At 40.3% G+C, this 19,796-nt stretch overlaps 3 protein-coding genes across 3 annotated transcripts; all 3 read left to right on the forward strand.

Annotated features, from left to right (window-relative positions):
• Positions 1–266: 266 nt before the first annotated feature.
• Positions 267–2,052, forward strand: atp5if1 (ATP synthase inhibitory factor subunit 1). The gene is made up of 3 exons (XM_010769497.1): positions 267–443; positions 1,261–1,370; positions 1,472–2,052. The coding sequence occupies exons 1-3, from the start codon at positions 372–374 to the stop codon at positions 1,611–1,613; spliced, it is 324 nt and encodes a 107-aa protein (XP_010767799.1). The 5' UTR covers positions 267–371; the 3' UTR covers positions 1,614–2,052.
• A 224-nt stretch (positions 2,053–2,276) lies between these two features.
• On the forward strand, positions 2,277–7,122 carry LOC104944031 (heterogeneous nuclear ribonucleoprotein R). The gene is made up of 11 exons (XM_010769496.1): positions 2,277–2,431; positions 2,989–3,146; positions 3,261–3,379; positions 3,475–3,582; positions 3,698–3,811; positions 3,981–4,157; positions 4,358–4,493; positions 4,613–4,818; positions 4,906–5,055; positions 5,136–5,257; positions 5,697–7,122. Exons 2-11 carry the CDS (start codon positions 2,993–2,995, stop codon positions 6,301–6,303), a joined length of 1,893 nt encoding a protein of 630 aa, XP_010767798.1. The 5' UTR covers positions 2,277–2,431; positions 2,989–2,992; the 3' UTR covers positions 6,304–7,122.
• Positions 7,123–11,621: 4,499 nt separating this feature from the next.
• dnajc8 (DnaJ (Hsp40) homolog, subfamily C, member 8) lies at positions 11,622–16,392 on the forward strand. Its single transcript, XM_010769499.1, has 9 exons — positions 11,622–11,720; positions 12,560–12,661; positions 13,696–13,752; positions 13,868–13,934; positions 14,807–14,901; positions 15,024–15,095; positions 15,282–15,373; positions 15,520–15,595; positions 15,938–16,392. The coding sequence occupies exons 1-9, from the start codon at positions 11,649–11,651 to the stop codon at positions 16,058–16,060; spliced, it is 756 nt and encodes a 251-aa protein (XP_010767801.1). The 5' UTR covers positions 11,622–11,648; the 3' UTR covers positions 16,061–16,392.
• Positions 16,393–19,796: the final 3,404 nt, after the last annotated feature.

The raw sequence follows: 19,796 nt of genomic DNA on the forward strand, positions 1-19,796 counted from the left end.
CACTTTTAATTGAGTAACCTTTTGAATGCAGGCATTTTACTTGTACGAGTATTCCTACACTTTTGTACTTCTACTTTTACTCAAGTACAAGATCTGAGTACTTATTCCACCTCTGCATTTCTGTAAGCGAAGAAAATATACGAGCTACTTGCATAGTTTAGTCCTGGCCATAGACTGTATGTCCTGGCCAACTGTACATACCCTCTGCATTCTTACCCCTCGCCGCCTGGTGGCAGCAAGAAACCAAACATATATCAGAGGTGCCTCTGTAAACGCCCCCTTATGAGGCGTTTACTACCTTCAAGTGTCCGCGTTTTGGATCGGTAACCTTAGTTTTTATCTGCCCTGTTGCAGTTTTCCATGTAAAAAAAATGGCACGATTTCTCCTCAGAGCAGACCTCCGGAGGTGTGTCGCCTCTCAGATACGGATGGCATCTGATCAGGTACTGTCACACTGCGGTGGACTGGTGACAGATGTTGGCTTTCTGTTAGCATTAGCTTGCTCATATCAGCTGGAGTAGTTGTTTTTCGGACTAAGTTAGCAAGGCTAACTACTTGCTTAGTTATATTTAGGGATCAACTATATTGCGGGTCGTCAAGACTCAAGTCAAGACTGCAGCATGTTGCTTATGGCTACAATTTAATGTTGCTAATCTTGAACTCTGAAAAATATAAATCCTGTTTAACTGGTAGTGCTTGAATTTAAGGAAGAACATTTTACTCAATTGATGTTACTATTTAATTAGATGCTACTTAGCACTTATGTTTTTCATTATGATATTGCTTGTGACTAAATCATCTAGTACTTTCCCCACATCTTGTGACACAGTCATAAGTTAACATACATTTAGGTTTTTCAAAAAATACACACGTCTGCTCTGCATAGACAGCAAGTAGGTTAAGGAGCAAGGAGTTACAGGTGTGTCACCTTTCGCAGTGACAGTATAGAAACATACATTAAATGTGCTTCTTGCAAAAAAAGAATGAACTGTTTCCCTGTGCCTTTGCTGAGATTGTTAAAGGGTTATGTTTTATCAATCGTTGTGTTGTTCTTGATTTATGGCTATTATCTTTCCCTTACAGATAAAGACATTGATTGTATTGTATTCACACAATGAGCAATAGGAGGAATACCTTAATTTAGTTATTTGTTAGATATAAGTTATTCAAATATTTTAAGCAACCTCATTTGATTTACAAACAAGAGGATCCTTTGAATGTGTATTTTTTTATATCTAACACAATTCTGTTGACCACCAGCTTCGAGAGTTGGGCAAGGGAGCGGGCAAAGGTGGAGGTGGAGGAGGCTCTGTGAGGGAGGCAGGGGGTGCATTTGGAAAGAGACAAGCACAAGAGGAGCATTACTTCAGGTGAGAAGGACGCCGGTATATTTGTTATCACATTGTAATAGGCTCATTCCTGTGGCCATGGTTTCACACATGATTTTAACCCAGCCACTTCTAAACTGCAGGCAAAAGGAGAAGGCGCAGATGGAGGCACTGAGGAAGCATCATTCAGAGGAGATTGAGCATCACAAAACGGAGATTGAGCGCCTACAAAGGGAGATTGACCGCCACAAGGGCAAAATTAGAAAGCTGAACCATGACGACTAAAGCCAGTTATCATCATCTGATTCCAAAGTCAATCCATATCTTCTATTGGTTTGCTGCTGGCCAAGGCAGTTCCACTTTGAACTGCCTTAATTAATACCAATAAAGCACTTAATTTTTTTATTTCATGAAAGCTTTTGCAAATGTGTGTGGTTTTTTGTATTGTCCTTTGTTTATTTCCAAAATGTCAGCTGTTTGTATGCTTTGCGTCAACTGTGTTTATTCGAAAATAAGGTTGAACCTGTTTTAGATCTGCACAAAACAGATGAAGAATATCATTGGGCTGAAGTCGTGTCAGTCAAAGTTCATCCTCTGTGGTTTGTTGTTGATGATGAAGCACTTTTTTTAAGTCCCCTTGTTGTCCGATTACGTGCTGAATATCTTTGCTAGTTCAATTGGATGTAACTGTATCCTCTAATTTTGTTAGTGTGGAATGAAATCTTCTTCCATAATTTGTGTCAAGTATTATGTCATACTTTTCACAAGATACATGAATGATATGATACTAAAGGATATAATACATCTATGACATTACAGTTGGCGAGGACTATGCATGCAAGAAGGGACTATGCTGCAAATCGCCATGAAAAGTAGTCAAAACGAACACCCGCCCCACTGCGCGTTTCCCCACCAAATCTCGCGAGCGTTGCTGAGCGGTGGCGTTGTTCGGGCGAGCCGACGACGAGACCGTAGCTGTCTGGAAATTTGTCTCGTGGGTTGGACTCAAACGTATTCTTCATAATTGTCATTTTTTTTACGTGCGACAAGTTAATCGTCCCGCATTTTAACACACGCCATTGTTAGCGTCCCGAATCAGACTGGTGAGTTATGCTAACTATGTGTTGGCACCTTGTACAAAGCATGTGTCTGAGAGCTGTCTTTCTGCACGCCGAGGCCTTCGCATAAGCTCGTTAGCTAGCCCGCTAAACAATAGCACTGTTAGCTCAAGATTATAATTTAACATATATTATGCTCTGAGAACTGCCCATTTTATGTGACTGTAAATATATAGCGTTCGCCCAGTGTATGACTGCATATACATATGAAAATAAAATGTGTCAACCTCTAGCTAGCAGGCTGCATGTGAAGGGGGCGGGACGGTGTCTTCCTAAGTAACCATGTTATGTTACCGTGCAATATCTTCTCCTTTTCACATGCATTTCATTTGTCTAACAGTGTTTATAATGCATGTAATTCATAGTTTGTTGATTTTACGGTTTTTAGAAATTCCTTGTATTTCATCAATAAAGTAACGTTTATGGTTCAAAGTCAGGTCACAACATCCATCCGTTTGAAAACAAGTTGCTTAATAACAGTTTCATATTTATGAAATGTCTCTACTGTGAGACTAATAAAGGGTTATCTTATCCGTCTACAGGACAATGGCTGCCGCTGAGGTAAACGGTAGCTCTGCCCCGGTTAAGGAGGAAGAAGAGCCCATGGATGTGACAACACACACAGAAAACTACCAGACGCTCATTGATGCTGGGCTGCCCCAGAAAGTGGCTGAAAGTTTGGATAACATTTTCCTGACAGGTGGGTGAGAGTTTTTTGTCTAAGAGCTTTGACATGTCATATTAAGAAGCTGCGATGAAGTATAGCAGATGTCTACTGTAGCTTGTACTGACTGAACATGCTTTTTAAATGTAGGCTTGGTGGCATATGTTGACCTTGATGAAAGGGCCATTGATGCCCTGCGTGAGTTCAATGAGGAAGGGGCACTGACTGTGCTGCAGCAGTTCAAAGAGAGCGACCTGTCCCACGTACAGGTAAATACTTAAATGGATTACTGCCTTTCTGTCTTGGTGAGGAGTTTCATGTTATTGTAGACAAAATAATAACTTTTTTTATTTTTGTTATATAGAATAAAAGTGCTTTCCTTTGTGGAGTCATGAAGACTTACAGACAGAGAGAAAAACAAGGAAGTAAAGTACAGGAATCCACAAAGGGCCCAGATGAGGCGAAAATAAAGGTAAAGAAACTACTGAAGCAGAGCTTTGTTGCATAGATGGATTAAAATGAATGTCATTCAAACATTCCTGCGCAGTCATGCTGCTCAGTTCATGTTGTTTGTTGTTGTTTTTCAGACTCTGTTGGAGCGGACGGGATACACCCTGGATGTCACCACAGGGCAGAGAAAGTACGGAGGTCCCCCACCTGAGGATGTGTTCAAAGGAATACAACCAGGGATTGGAACAGAGGTAGATTAGAGATGTCTATAAAGCAGCCTCTCATCATTCAATGTCTCATATTTATGGGGGAAACGGTATTAGATCTGTGTTACAGCACCATTTATTATTCTGCAAAACATGATATGTATTTATGAACAAATCATAACACTTGTCCACCTGCTTCTCCTTTATTTTTCAGGTGTTTGTTGGAAAAATCCCAAGGGATTTGTATGAAGATGAGCTGGTACCTCTCTTTGAGTCGGCCGGTTCCATCTGGGACCTTAGGCTAATGATGGACCCTCTCTCTGGTCAGAACAGGGGTTACGCCTTCATCACCTACTGCAATAAGGATGATGCACAAAAGGCTGTGAAGCTTGTAAGTAGCATGGTATAGCCTTTTGAAGAAATGCATCAAATTATATAACAACTGAGTTAGTTTTAAAGGAATGCTGGAGACAGTTTGAAATAGTCGTATTTGATATATGGAGTATTATTTAAAAGGATACAAGCTTAAAATGACCTAATTCTTAAAGTTGGTGTTCATTTATAATGAGTTTCACATGATTTCATTTTCAGTGTGATAACCATGAAATCCGCCCTGGCAAGTACTTGGGAGTCTGTATATCTGTTGCAAACAATCGCCTGTTTGTCGGATCAATTCCAAAGAACAAGACAAGGGAAAGTATATTGGAAGACTTTGGCAAAGTTACAGGTCAGTCCCAAAGCAAGGAGGGAGATTTTTGTCAGTAACTTCTATTAAAATAAATTAATTTAGGATTATAGACAGGACAACTGTTTTGGAAGTTAGAGATGTTATTGTCTATCTCACAGAGGGTCTCCAAGAGGTCATATTGTACCACCAGCCGGATGACAAGAAGAAGAACCGCGGCTTCTGTTTCCTGGAATACGAAGATCACAAGTCTGCAGCGCAGGCTCGCCGCCGCCTGATGAGCGGCAAAGTGAAGGTGTGGGGGAACCCGGTCACTGTGGAGTGGGCCGACCCTGTTGCTGAGCCAGACGCCGAGGTCATGGCCAAGGTTGGTTCCATATCTTTTTTCTTTAAAACACACATATGCATTTTCTACAGGGCAACAAACTGTCTCTCTTTGTTTTTGATTTCATAGGTCAAGGTGCTCTTTGTAAGAAAGCTGGCCACATCAGTGACTGAAGAGCTTCTCGAAAAGACCTTCTCTCAGTTTGGAAAGCTGGAGCGAGTGAAGAAATTGAAAGATTATGCTTTTGTCCATTTTGAGGAGAGAGATGCTGCTGTAAAGGTGTGTTTTTCATTAAAGTTGTGTTGCATGTCTGATTTTTGCCATGTATGTTACACTCATTTATCGTTTTGTTTGGTTAGGCAATGGATGAGATGAACGGGAAGGAGCTGGGAGGAGAGGAAATTGAGATCGTCCTGGCAAAGCCGCCAGATAAAAAGAGGAAAGAGCGACAAGCAGCTCGCCAGACCACTAGGAATTCTGGGTGAGTAACAGAGACATGGGACTCCAGTGTTTTCCCTGAAGGCTCAGTATGTGAGTTAATACACATTTGACTGTTGAGCTAGTTTCTCTCTCTTCGCTGAACTCTGTTTTTCCCAGAGGGTTGGGCTTTGCAAACACACTCTCTGTATTGAGCAGATACATAATTCAAACGCTTGGCAGTACGCCGACTTGTTTTTCTTTCTAGCAATATTAGCTGCTGTGTTTCAGCAAAATTCGAAAAAAACTAAAAGCCAAACTGCGATGCTCTGTTCTGTCGGAGAGTGACTTACAATAAGTAAGAGTAAAAGAGATATGAACAAAGTTAAGTTTAGCTGCTTAACTTTGTTAGCTGCTCGGCTAATTTACAGTTTAAAATGCTTTAGGCATAAGTGTATTCTCTCATAAGGAATCATTCAATTAACTTGTCCTCCCCTCTGCAGGTATGATGACTATTACTACTACCCCCCTCCACGCATGCCGCCACCAGGCCGAGGCAGGGGTCGCGGTGGCCGGGGGGGCTATTCCTATCCACCTGATTACTATGGGTATGACGACTACTATGATGACTACTATGGCTACGACTATCATGACTACCGTGGTGGCTATGAAGACCCTTACTACGGCTATGAAGATGTCTACAGCATGAGGGGCCGGGGTACTCGTCCTAGCAGGGGGGGGCCTCCTCCGCCTAGAGCTCGTGGGGCACCCCCGGCACGAGGCCGTGGGGGCTACGCCCAAAGGGGACCACCCCTCGGTGGTCCTAGGGGTGGCCGCGGGGGGCGGGGAGCCCCTTTCCAGCCGCAGAGAGGCCGCGGGCCACGCGGGGCCAGAGGAAACCGCGGGGGGAACGTCGGCGGGAAGAGGAAGGCAGACGTGTTCAACCAGCCTGACTCCAAGCGCCGCCAGACCAACAACCAGCAGAACTGGGGGTCCCAGCCCATCGCCCAGCAGCCCCTGCAGCAGGGGGCCGACTATTCCGGTAACTATGGTTACAGTAATGACACCATGGAGTTTTCACAGGATTCTTATGGGCAGCAGTGGAAGTAGATGCACCCAAAGGTATTTGGCAAAGTGACAACAAAAAAAGAGAAAAACAACAATAAAAAGGAAAAAAAATTACAGGAGATTGGCCACAATTTTTTGATTGACTTTTTATTCTTCACCCCTCATGAAAAAAAAATATCTGTACATATGTCAGAAAAAAATGGACAGACCCCAGAATTGGCTCGAAGTGATTGGCTGGAAAGCCTTTTGGCTGAAGAAGTGAACGTAACCGTTGTGGTGAATCATTTCTTACTCTTACGGTTACATTGGGACATTTTAAAAAATACACGAAACACTTTTATTGTTACATTTTGTTCCTGATTCATTTAAAGCCAACAATGAACATTTACAAAGTGGACATTGATTCCCAAAAGTCTGAGAGGACATTAAATAATGATATTGCCTTGTAGGAAGTTTTTGTCCATGCCCCTTCCCCCCCTTCCCTTCTTGTACTCCCTTTATTTGTGGTTTCTCATAGTTGCTTAGGGACTTGCTTGTAAATAAATGCATATGGTTAGAGCTTCATACTTCATTTTTTGCAATGGTGGAGAAAAGAATCCACAGGAAGGAAGAAATTCAAAGTTTTGTAATGTTCAAAGTGTATGCCTAGCATTTCTAGCGGTAGACAAATTGTGTTTTTTTTTTAAACTGATACCATAACTTCCTATGTTTTCTTTGAACTTGCCCAATAGAATTTGGTTTGGCTTACCTTAAGAGCCATAGCAGTTTGTTCTGATGTTCTTTGTATTTATAACTTTTACGTTTGTTCCGTTTCAATAAAACTCAGCTGAGCATCAGTCAATTGTCAGATACTCAAATTCAGTGTTGTCAGTATTTGATTTGATTTTACCTCAATTCTCTCATTTGGATGAAGATCTTCTTTCCAAGTCAAATTTCTTGCCTCAAAGGAATAATACAAATACTGAAAATGGATTTTAACCCTTTTTAATTTTCAGTGCATGTTACGTCGGACTACAGTCATTTCCTGCACTCAATTTTATTTACAGAATATCACAGAAATACCAACAACTGCAAATGTGACTTATTGCTGTTACTCAAGATTGTACCTGTCACAGTTTGTTTGCACAGGTAAACAGTGTATGCCTCACTAAATCCACTTATCTGCCATTCATGAAGAAAAGGAAAACACTGAGTGCTTCATATAGGTACATTTATCTTTGTGAAAATTGTTAAATTAGAAACTGTCCTTTTTCTTTCCATTTGACCTCTTCTGCGCCATCCAAATACATATTTTTGGGATACGGCTAAGGAACCAATTTCATGTGCAGAACATTAGCAGAGATTTAACAATGTTGTGCATGTTATTATGGGATGAGGTTTAGTCGCGCTCCAATTTTCTTTTTTGTCTTGGCAGGTGAACATTTATTGTATACCTGTGCAAACAAACTTTACTGACAGACAATCTTGAATAATGGTGGAATGTCACTTGCACTGGTATGATCCTGATACTGACACCTTTACAACAGCTGGAACATCATATTTAACTCTGAATGGATTTGTACGTGTATATGCTGAGTTTTCTCAATTTCGTTTTTTAATCATCTGAACCATCTCTGCTCCCTTTTTTGAAGACACCAAGGATCTGACCATCCAAAGGGTTGCAATTCTAAAACGTGCCTTCTGCCATAACAAGTGACCACCTAATTTGTTTACCATAGAAAGTGTTTTTAGCATCTGCCTTGTGGTTCCATGGTATCATTGTATTTTGTTTCATGTGTCTGTCCTCTTATTCCAACCTGCCTAGGTGGTGAAGCATTGAGAGCCGCAGCGCTAGAATGAGGAACTCCCCTGAACGGTACTCGAGGGTGAGCTAGCCTTGCACAGAGTACTGTCTCCTCTCCTAGCTAATGTAATCACTGGAGAAACACTAGCCGTAATTATGCTTTATTCTTTTAATTGTTTTCTTACTAATATACTGCACTATGAATCAAGCTTCTGTTAATTCAGTAGGAGAGTCAATTGTTATTTTCCAGGCTATGACGAACCTAAGTCATAAAAATTGACTGAAGAATCATTGGGAATATTACAATTAATTTTAGCAGTATGTTTCTGGGGCTTAAACCCATGAGGAATGTGTATTTCCTTCAGACATAGTGAATATTTTCCCCCTTAGGCAAAATGAAAAGTCCTGCACAAGCCGGAAGATCTGGAAAGTGCTGTGAACCCTTAAACCCTGCAAACACCTGTTGCTTGTCTTGGCTCCCTGCACCAAAATCTTCTCATCTGTCTACCCACACACACACACACTCTGAAAGGGAGGGGGGTGGTGAACGTTTCCCTTCCTACACCGCTAGAGGCAGCAGTTTCACACCAGCACGAATAATGATCCATTGTTCCTTTTATCCGACGCTGCATTTATTGGGCATTTCCTGAGCTGGAAATGCATTGAGTAAAATGTAGATAACACTTTAGAAGCTGTTGTTTAAATGTATTTAACTAGCAGGGGGGATCCGAAGGAAATACTGATTAAATTGGCTGATGTTGGAACAATGGCCGTGCCTGTACATCATAACTCCACAAGATGGCAGTAGATAGGCCACAGTATTTATATTGCACAGGTAAGGGTGAAAAAGGGAGCACATGGTAACATCAGGAAGCTCATTGTTTCACACGTTTTGTTTTGCATTAAAGTGCCATCAAATGCTGGAGTTTCCTTTACAGTTTCTCACATCAGAACTGTGTCTCTATATGTTGCCTCTTGTCACCAGGCAGTAAAGGAGCTGCCCCATCCTGAATGGGTTCACACAAATGGAAGGGATGGATTGGTAAGATTGTTCATTATCTGTACTAATGCTCAGAAAGTTGCACTATATTTCTGCCTCTTTTAAATTACTAGTATTTTGGACCATAATGTTTGATTTTGTTGTCTATTACGTTGAAATGTATTATGGCAAAATTATTTGTATTTTTACCTCCAAACACACAGAAACCGAGATACACAGAGCCACACGTGGCAGCACCTAACAACATACAAATATTGACAGTACACAAGAAAGTAATGTATGCATTCAATGAATTATCCTTGCAAACTGTACAAGGCTGCAAAAGGAACAATTGTTCAACTTTTTAGGATCTTACAAAGCGCAAATATATTCTGTAACTTTCTTTTTAAAGATACGACCCAGCTTCATGTTACATATCTGGCATATACTTTTTTTCCGATGTTTTAGCTATTATTGCATAATGTTTTTTAGATAATGGAGTATGTCTCCTGTGTTTTGATGGTGGTTGATGGTCATGTTGATGCTTAGGAATGGATTAACCATGGTTGGCTAACATGTCCTTTTCTGTGTGGTCCTTTTCTAGCTCAGAGTCAGGGGACTGCACGCTGTGAGCCAGATGGTTTCACAGCGCTCAGGATGAACTGCTGGCTGGACCGGGGCCAGAACTCGTTGGAACATGAGCTGAATGCCCTTTTTCCAGGTCAGCAGCCGACACAGGTGAGAAATAATTGTGGAATAATGCGTCAACTCTTGTATTGGATTAAGTTTTGGCTTTGAGTCTTTATATTGCTAAAATCAACTTCTTGGTGTACTCAGGTTAATGACGAGTCTTTATTGGATCAAAGACTAGTGCATATAAATCTATATATATATGTGTGTATATATATGTGTATATCTTTATTGGATCAAAGACTAGTGCATATAAATCTATATATATATAGGTGTATATATATATGTATATATGTATATATATGTGTGTGTATATATATATGTGTATATATATAACAGCAGTCTTGAGTAATGTCATAGATCTCACGGATCCTTGGAAGTCTTTACATTTGTGAGGTAAGACTTGAACGTTTTAGTAAATAGACATTGGTTATTAAAAATGCTTGAATTTATATATGTGCAAAATAAAGACTTTTATCAACTCTGTAAATATGTCTGTCTTTGTCGCTATACTTACACATATTACTGTGCGGTGTCAAACCTCTTTTTAATTGTGTCCGTGAGCCTGCTAGTTCTCATTCTAGCAGTTAATTAACCTTGACCCTTGTCTCAAGCTATACCGTGTTCTGTCCTTGAATTTAAAGACATTGGTAATGGAAAGTCATTGGATTGATATTCAGAGCTGTCCTTTTGTTGTACCCAAATTGTACTTCTAGCACTTTATCCACTCCGCTTAACATCAACAGTGAGGAGCAACCAATAACAATTGGTATAAATGTAGGTAGGTAGTTTTCCTTAATTTTTTATAACAATTGAAATATTGTTCAGAAGTTGCCTTTAGTATTTTTTTTAGCTTTTTGTGAAGTTGTTTAACTTATGTTATTATTCTAGTATTACATATTTTCACTGAACCCAATGGGTTCACTGAAAAAGCAGAGGGACATTGCTCCACCATAAGGTTTACATTAGGAATCATTCACACAAAGTCTGTAATGAGAGCATTATAGTGATGCTTATCCTATTCCACACAGGAAATTAGAATATATTAGTGGGATGTCTAACCGTGGGGCATGTAAACACAATGGGTGGAAACACTGTCAGTTTTTCACTGTGCTGCAAAATCGAGGTTAAAGGTAGGGTGTTTTATGCCAAACCCGTTGTGGAGGAGCAGGGTTTTTAACCATGATATAGATTACGTAATTCAGAAAATGTACAACCGTTTTAGTCCATCGTTCTTAAGTATGGGGTTTTAATTGAGCTCGTGCAGGAGTTGTAGATTACTGATATTCACGAGATGCATTCACGTAAGTTTACAGGAAATGTAAAGGCTGGTAACGACCATTGACTGTATACTGTCCTGGTTCTTGGTGTAATGTGTGCGATAGAGAACCAATGCAAGGCTCTATTGAATGGTCTCAAGTGAATCTAAACAAAAAAAGGTGAAGGAGTCGATATACCTTTGTTACATTTCATTGGGTAATCTTTCAAGTTTTGTCATATTGCGCACAATAAAACTGAATATCCTGCATTTTCCCAATTTGACACACGGATATATTTGCTTGAGTCAAAGCGGAAGTTCCTGAATTTTCAAAATAAGGCAAGGATATATCCATGGATATATATATATTTATTAAATAAATGAAAAGGACGTGTCCTTTTACTAATTAAATGTTTTGTATTTTCCGTGCTAATAACAGGTTATTAATTATAGGGAAAAAAGCAGTTTCGAAATAAGCAGTGCTATTATATAAGTTGTTTTTTAATATGGATTCGAAAATAACCATATACTTTCAATTTATATTATTTAATTCATTATTATTGACGTACATTTATTCATAAGATGAAGTTGTAGAAAGCAGATAAACTTTGAACGACTTGCTGTAAATAAACTGCATGGTCACGTGGTTCCTCTACGTCACATAAGCCAGGGGGAAGATGGCGGCCGCCGGAGGAGAGTCTTCTACCACGAATGTGTCGGATGAATTATTTCAAAACTTTTACACGGAGGTATGATAAAGCTAATGAGACTTTGTGTTTTTTGAAAGTGTTGCTCGCTGTCTCTTCATCGGCTGAAGCCGGCTACTCAAAAGCTCTCGTGTTTATTAGCTAACAGGCCTCAGACATGAACACAAGCTAACGATGAGAAGCTAACGATAATATTCACAGAGGTGTTTTCTTTCTGGTGTTCAGGACACCCCCACATATAGTCTCATGCTTATTTTTTGAACTACCACAAGTCACTTAATCTTTATCACAGTTGGATAACTATAATTATCCTCAATGCAGTTGCTGTTAGCCTACTATCTAGCAGCTTTATCAATCGCAGTGCAGTGTAAACACGCTTTGGCCAGTAACATCATATCAAATGAATGAGGTCAGGCTCCCAAAAAAGCTGCAGAGGATCCTCCTGTCCACCACTAACACTCCTGCATGCTGGCTGTGATCACAGAAACCCCCAGAAGAGAAAAATACACAGAACATCCCCAGAAAGTTTGACTTCGAACTAATCTTTATTTATATTGCATCTTACTTTCTTACAAGCATGTATCCAAAAGAGGTTCACCTAGAGATAAAACAAGAAGTTAGCAATGTAGAGGGGAAAATCACAACGACATATTAAGAATAAGTAAATAAGCCAATAGAATAAAAATAAAGACCAAGATTCAAAATAATGTAGAAAATGGATTCAAAAGGGAGAGGTTTTCCATTTCCTTTTTGAAACGCATAGCAAACTTGGATATCTTTCAGCATTAAACCACCATACAGTTTCCTTTTCTTTTTACAAACTGCTACTTTGTTTGTGAAGGAAGTGTTCATGATCATAATGTGTTTGTTTGTTTTTACAGGTAAAGCAGATTGAGAAGAGAGACTCTGTGCTGACCAACAAGCAGCAGATTGACAGACTGCTCAGACCTGGCTCTTCCTACTTCAATCTCAATCCCTTTGAGGTGAGTACACCACCAATGAAGTATGTTGCTGAGGTTTGTTTTGATTAGTTTAATGGTTAATACATTTAAATATATAAAAACGTTAACTGCCAATCATCAAGTTATGAGACATTAACATATATCTGATGAAATCGCTAATCAACTCAATTATTGATTCTAATAACATAATTGTTAGGGAATAATTTGCTTAGGTATTCAACCTTCGACACAGTTAATGGTTTTCTCTTTCTTCTGTCTCCTTTGCCATGGCATAGTTCTACGGCCTTGGGTATTGCTGCTATCTCTCTTAAGGAGGAGCAGCTTGGGCGCATTGTTGTTGCCACTATGACAGAGCACAAGCTGCCATGAGGTAGCTTACTGTTCAGGGACGAAGGTTCCCTGGTGCACATTCTTTCTAGTTAGATTCAGGGTCCATATTTGTTTAGTCTCGCTGATGAAGAATGTTGATTATTACACTCCGAACTAGTTAAAACCTCGAGCTGCAGAAGAGTTCTTCAGAATTGGTTTGGCAACCGCTGTGTCAACTCGTGACACACCACCTTTCTTGTCAATTCTCCGGTCTTAACTCCAAATAAACCGTCAGTGTTTGCCATCAAAGCTCCAGCTCTCCTCGTGTCTCTCTGACTCCTGTTTCCATTGCTTCAGAAGTTTCCATCACAATAACATTTTGGGGAATCAGATCTTGAAATGTATACAAATGTCCTTTTTTCTTTACTTAATGACTAGCCATTTCTAATGTAATACAAATCCAATCTGTGACTTAAACGCTTACTCCCTACTTTATAGGGTTTTTTTGTATTCTCCCCCCCCCTCCCAAAAGAATTAGAAAAATGACCTCATCTGTTAAACTTTTGGGTGAATTTTACAATCTTACAATAGGCTGAAAAATCTGCTGTTGTCAAGCCCTCATCAGAATATGAGTCACCAATTACTGTCTTAACAATATGATCACAGCAGAAATATTCCTCTTGTGTTGACACTTTGGTTAAGATCTCAATGTGATATAAACTTACCAATGTTCACCTCATGCTCAGGTGCTCCAAATTGATCCTGAGGCAACAGATGATCAATTGAAGAAAAGATTTCGGGCGGTAAGAATACAAAACAAAAGAATTGTCAGCGCTCTCCACTGTGACTAGCTGTGGATGTGGTGCCATGAGGTTTTTTGGAACTACTTCTCTAATATTTGCTCTCTTTAATCTGCAGTTATCCATCTTGGTCCATCCAGACAAAAATCAGGATGAACAAGACAGATCGCAGAAAGCCTTTGAAGGTAAAATCTTCACCACCCTGTATGTGTTCAGAGGCTTTAACTGTCACATGCACAGAAGCTACAGGGTAGTTGTTGGCGATACAAATGTTTAGTCGTCGGCTCCTCTAACAATGCAACATACTTAAAGGTGGGGTGTGTAATTTATTTCAGAAACACTTTTTTTTATATTCCATGGAATACTCTTAACATCCCGATAGCAATGAATATATGAAATGCTTTGACAATAAATGCGTTAAAAAATGTCATCTGTGGAAGCCGTAGCGCTGTAAAAAGCACGACCAATCATTTTAGCCGGCCCAGCTAAGTTTTTTTTAAATAACTGGATGGCCTACCTGCCTGTCAGCCTTCCATCTGATCACAAACTTATCTTGGTCATGTGCGTGTGTGTTGGAGGAGGGGCTCTGTAAGGAAGTGGCAGACTTTTTCCGGTTGTGTATTTTCAAATTCTAGCGCACTCGAGCTGGTTTCTCCAAAATGACCTACCCCACCTTTAAGACATAAGAACTTCTATATATTAATGTTAGCTTATTCGGTATTATTGCATGCCACTTTTGCTGTAACAATGTACATTTCCCCGCTGTGGGACTAATAAAGGATTTCTGATCTGAGAAAGAAAAAATGATATAAGGATATAATGGTGCAAGTAGGAATAAGCAGGAAAAGTCAACTATATATGTGTAAATTCAATGGAGATAAAACAGAATGAAAAAATAAAGTATTTCCAGTAGAATACAATCCTGTATTTTTCATAATGTTATAATAACTATTTGGACAACCAAATGTATGTAGGTGAATACACTTCACAGACCTCAGGGGAATGAATATGCTCTAAATTGGCTGTAATTTAAATGGATAAATTGTTCTCATCTTAGCCGTTGACAAGGCGTACAAGCTCCTCCTGGAACCAGACCAGAGGAAGAGAGCGTTGGACGTGATCCACGCAGGACAGGAATATGTGGAGCATCATGTGAGTTTTCAATACATCTCTTACTCTTCAAACATTCAAGGCATTTTGCCTGCATGTTACTCAGCTCTCCTGGTCTTTATTTGTTTGGTGACATTTTCCCTGCCATCCTGTGCCCCCAACAGGTAAAGGAGAAAAAGAAACAGCTGAAGAAGGATGGGAAGTCGTTGGATATGGAGGAGGACAACCCTGAAGTGGTAAGTGAAAGTTACAAATATATCTTACATACAATATAGCTGTCATAAAAACGAAATGGAGTCATTGTGATTACATGCACTCTCTGTCTATTAGTTTAATTAATTCAAACTAATAGGATTTTCACAAAGTTGAAATAGCGTATATTTGTAATGTTACCAAATATAAGTTTACTTGTCTTTCTACAGTTCAAGCAAGCCGTGTACAAACAGACCATGAAGCTGTTTGCAGAGCTCGAAATCAAGAGGAAGGAAAGGGAAGCAAAGGACATGCACGAAAGGTAAATCACACACTATGTTTATAACCCCTTTTTTTTTTTACGGTATCCTACCTAAACCTCTTTTTAATGTAAATCATTTTGATTCTAAATGTTATCACGGACTCTCTAACACAGATCGTCATTACCTCTTTCTCTCAATTCACCAGAAAAAGGGCAAGAGAGGAAGAAATCGAGGTGGCAGACAAAGCAAAGCGGGACCGAGAATGGCAGAAAAACTTTGAGGTGGGTTCCTCCAACAATGCGGTCACTCTTATAAATAGAACCACGGCTGCTTTTGGCATTCAAAGGAAAACCTTCACACACTTTTTGATGTGGATGCCTTATCGGAGTTAATGGTAAATGTTGTCAACTGCAGCAACACATTATCCAGTGTGTGTTGTATTGACAGAAAAAGTGATTCTGAACTTCTTATTTGTGACTTTTCTAAGCCTTTTATATTAATACATGATCTTTAGGACATACTATGACTTTTAATTACATTTTATGAGATGCTTAACTCGTCTTGTTTTGACACACATTTCTTTCTTTTTTTTTTAAATGATTATTTCTGTAACACATTTTCAGGAAACAAGAGATGGGCGTGTGGACAGTTGGAGGACCTTCCAGGCTAAAGGAAAGAAGAGCAAGGAGAAAAAGCCCAGGTCCTTCCTCAAGCCCCCTAAAGTCAAGATGGAACAGAGGGAATGATGCGGAAAAATGGGACTTTATTAGATTAACATCCTCTGTTCTAAAAACCCTAGTTCTGTGTCATCACCTCGTCGTCTGCAGTCAACTGTGAAGTCTTCTCTCGGATACTTCGTACAACAAATCCCTCATCCGACCCTGACAAACGTAGTTTTGTACTTGGTTTTCTAATGTACATATTTGTGATCTGGACCCGGAGATCATACCTGCCTCATGAAAGAGAAAACGATGTATCTTCCACTTCTGTCACTGATGAGAAAAATGTGCTCTGTCATTGTTGTTGTCCTTTTTCTTTTTTACTAAATAAAGCTTGGTCCTAACAAGCCGACATTACAGCGTGCCACGAAGATGAGTCTCAAATATGCACCAAAAAAAAGGTATTTCAAAAAACAAGTTGAGGTACTTGTTGGACACTTTACTAAGCCAAAATACTGACTGGATTCCCACCAACCTTAAAACATGCTGTTGGATCAAAGCAGAACAAAATATGATCTGGAAACTTTACAGAAATATGTTCAGTTGTCCGCAATGTCTTAAGATATTCATTAAGATGCTGTCATAAAAGTATGTGCAGCAGACACCAGTCAGATACCTTTATTATTTATATTGGATCAAATCCCCTTTAGTTTCTGCTTTTGTATTTTAAATTATTCCACCAAAAAAAGCAGTCCAGGAGTGAGAACACCAGATCAGTAAAATGGTACTCATTCAAGGTCAAAGTGTCAGAGATTTACTCAATATCAACATATTCCATTTTCACAAGTAGCTACAAAGTTCAATGCAAAACAACCATCATGAACAATTAATATCAACTGAAAGAAACAAAGACAGACGAATATATTGGCCTTCTCCCCTCTTCCTGGGTTAAGGTGCGAGCCTCTGCCTTTCCTCTGTGAGCTGTCTGTCCTTTCAGTCTCTTGAGGAACATTTGATTGTCGTGCAGTCAGGTGTCACATGACTTTGCACTGATCCCCTCCCGCAGCAGCAGAGGACCGTTTGCTCCCCAGCAGCTCGTCCAGACTGAGGCCCTGAAACGCTCCGAAGAACGAGTCGTCCTTCACCGAGGCCGGCTTCCTGGGGAAGTTGGTCTGCTGCAGGTGGGAGAGGGTGGAGACTGTAAGACGTATACTGACAACTAGGACCAACACTTATTGTTCTATTAAATGTCAGAAAATATTGCCCTTTGACCCTAAAATGTCCATCACAGATTAGATTAGATTAGATTAGATTAGGGGTACTTGGTAGGTAATGTACATCAAGAGTATAAAGATATAGCCATAGAGTACCCAATACAAAAATATACAGTTTGAATACACTACCACAGACCAACCTACTACTTAAAAATGTAAATAAACAATAGTGTATACATATATAAGTGTGCAAATAGCAACATAACAATTTAAATGTCTTGTTTTGTCAATCCAAAACCCAAAGATATTCAGTAGTTAAAAATTAAAACAAGAAATGTTAACATTTGAGCGCGGGAAAACTGCCAATTCTGCATGAAAAATTACTTTCAATATTTTTTTGAAAATGGCCAAGTCAATCTTGACAAACTAATATATTTTGATTTGTTTTGTTCACCTACCCTTGAGAGGCAGTGGTGGCTCCTGAATTGAGTTCTCCTGACCGCCCTCTGTGCGTTCTTCTTGGCAAGTTTGGCCTGCTGTTGTTTCCTTTGGCAAACAGCACAGAGCCACATTAGGAACAGCACAGAGCCACATTAGGAACAGCACAGGGCCACATTAGGAACGGCACAGAGCCACATTAGGAACAGCAAAGAGCCACATTAGGAACAGCACAGGGCCACATTAGGAACAGCACAGAGCCACATTAGGAACAGCACAGAGCCACATTAGGAACGGCACAGAGCCACATTAGGAACAGCACAGGGCCACATTAGGAACAGCACAGAGCCACATTAGGAACAGCACAGGGCCACATTAGGAACAGCACAGGGCCACATTAGGAACAGCACAGAGCCACATTAGGAACAGCACAGGGGGAAGCAGCTTACTCATGTGAGGAACAGCCTTATCCTCATTAAACCATGTTTGTGTTGCCAAGCTGGATAACAAACACCATCAGAAACTAAAACTCTGAATGAGTCACAACACTTTCAGAAATCAATGAACACAATGTTGGGATTAATAACTCATACATGATATAAGAGACTAAATTGCCTGCTTGAGAACTAATGACGTAGGTATTCCCCTACCTCTCCCTCTTCAGCTCCTCCTGGTACAGTCGGAGCCAGGAGTCAGGGACCTTCTGGCTGCTGCAGGGCAGGCTTCTCCTCCTGCTGACGCTGCTCCTGCGGGCGAAGCTGCTCCTGCGGCCACGCTGCTCGCCCTTCACCCCTCTCTTGGTGGAGGGTTTCTTCCCAGACACACAGCTGCTGAAGTGCTTCAGAGGAGCCCCGAGCGACATGAGGGAGTCCATCTCTAGGCTGTCTGGAGCTGGTGCTGTTTGTGAGAGCTCACAGGTTTAAACACTGAGGTCCAGGACAGAAGTGCTCTGCTTTACTTTCCAACAAGGGATGAGGCTTTGATCTGCAGATACAGAAAATAAACACTTTTATCCAGTACTCTTAGTTTATAGTAACAGCAACAAGTCAAGATATAATCATCTCATTAATTCACGAAGTAGGGTTCTGTTCAATACATATCTATACATTTTCACAGATTATTCATTCTCTTAAAAAGACAATAACTGTAAAAAAGCTTAAAGAAGATTGGCTACACCAAAGTATTTCAATGGAAATACATGAGGGTTCTTGGTATATTCTAAGAGGTCGTGTGCTGAATACATTGTACTGTTCTGCACAGTAGATCTGTCTTTTTTAACACAATATACTTTGTATTGAATAATCAACATTACTCACCTGCAGGTACCTCCTGTAGACACAATCAGCTGATGGTAGGATCTGTTAAAGCTGTACTCTCGTTGCTTCCACTACCTCAGTGTGTGTACTTGTATAAACCTCTGCTCTGTCACCGAGTGCTCTTATGGGGATTTACCTGATGACCTCACTGGACCTCAAACCGGATTACCTGTAGATGCACGTCACCCTTGAAAAACAGGGGCTTTCACCTGGTTAAATAAAGGCTACAAACAAGGAGTTTACCTCATTAACAAGGGAGTAAAACAAACAAACAAACAAACAAGCAGCTTCTATTTAACATTTGATCAGTAAGCAGTATTTAATCTATAAGCAGTAATAGATAGAATCGGAGGGATGAAACCCTCTTTAATGGTCACACATGCAGAGCACACAGCACACAGCGAAATGTATTCTCTGCATCTAACCCATCCTAGGAGCAGTGGGTAGCTATTGTACAGCGCCCGGGTAGCAATGGGAGTGTGTGGGGGGGGAGGGGGATATGGTGCCTTGCTCAAGGGCACCGCGGCAGGGCAGGAGGTGTACTGGGACCTCTCCAAGTAGCAGTCCACACTCCATATTTTAAGTCTGTGCGGGGACTTGAACCGGTTCCCAGTCCAAGCCCCTACTGACTGAGCCACTGCCGGAGTAACGTGACTTGCATCGCAGTTCAGTTTTAGACTTCCAAGTAGACTGCTTGGTTTTCATTAAAACAACTTCTAGTAATGAAAACCTCTACAGTTTGTTTTGAAGTAACAAGATGAGATCATTTGCTGATAGTTTGTTCTAGAGTGAGCCGGACTGACGACATGGAAGGCGGTGCGAGGATTTCTTCGCTTGATGCCAGGAAACATTGAA

This window comes from Notothenia coriiceps, unplaced genomic scaffold (assembly GCF_000735185.1).
Source record: "Notothenia coriiceps isolate Sejong01 unplaced genomic scaffold, NC01 NC01_scaffold00007380, whole genome shotgun sequence".
In the NCBI taxonomy this organism is placed as follows: domain Eukaryota; kingdom Metazoa; phylum Chordata; class Actinopteri; order Perciformes; family Nototheniidae; genus Notothenia; species Notothenia coriiceps.

What these genes read in the sequence shown, in the direction of transcription:
- LOC104944031 (XM_010769496.1), top strand. Translation starts at nt 2,993, where the DNA reads ATGGCTGCCGCTGAGGTAAACGGTAGCTCTGCCCCGGTTAAGGAGGAA. An exon ending in AACCAGGGATTGGAACAGAG is followed by an intron (nt 3,812 to 3,980) that starts GTAGATTAGAGA and finishes TTTATTTTTCAG; the next exon opens with GTGTTTGTTGGAAAAATCCC. An exon ending in AGACTTTGGCAAAGTTACAG is followed by an intron (nt 4,494 to 4,612) that starts GTCAGTCCCAAA and finishes TCTATCTCACAG; the next exon opens with AGGGTCTCCAAGAGGTCATA.
- atp5if1 (XM_010769497.1), top strand. Translation starts at nt 372, where the DNA reads ATGGCACGATTTCTCCTCAGAGCAGACCTCCGGAGGTGTGTCGCCTCT. An exon ending in TACGGATGGCATCTGATCAG is followed by an intron (nt 444 to 1,260) that starts GTACTGTCACAC and finishes GTTGACCACCAG; the next exon opens with CTTCGAGAGTTGGGCAAGGG. An exon ending in CAAGAGGAGCATTACTTCAG is followed by an intron (nt 1,371 to 1,471) that starts GTGAGAAGGACG and finishes TCTAAACTGCAG; the next exon opens with GCAAAAGGAGAAGGCGCAGA.
- dnajc8 (XM_010769499.1), top strand. Translation starts at nt 11,649, where the DNA reads ATGGCGGCCGCCGGAGGAGAGTCTTCTACCACGAATGTGTCGGATGAA. An exon ending in TGAAGAAAAGATTTCGGGCG is followed by an intron (nt 13,753 to 13,867) that starts GTAAGAATACAA and finishes TTTAATCTGCAG; the next exon opens with TTATCCATCTTGGTCCATCC. An exon ending in GCAAAGGACATGCACGAAAG is followed by an intron (nt 15,374 to 15,519) that starts GTAAATCACACA and finishes TCAATTCACCAG; the next exon opens with AAAAAGGGCAAGAGAGGAAG.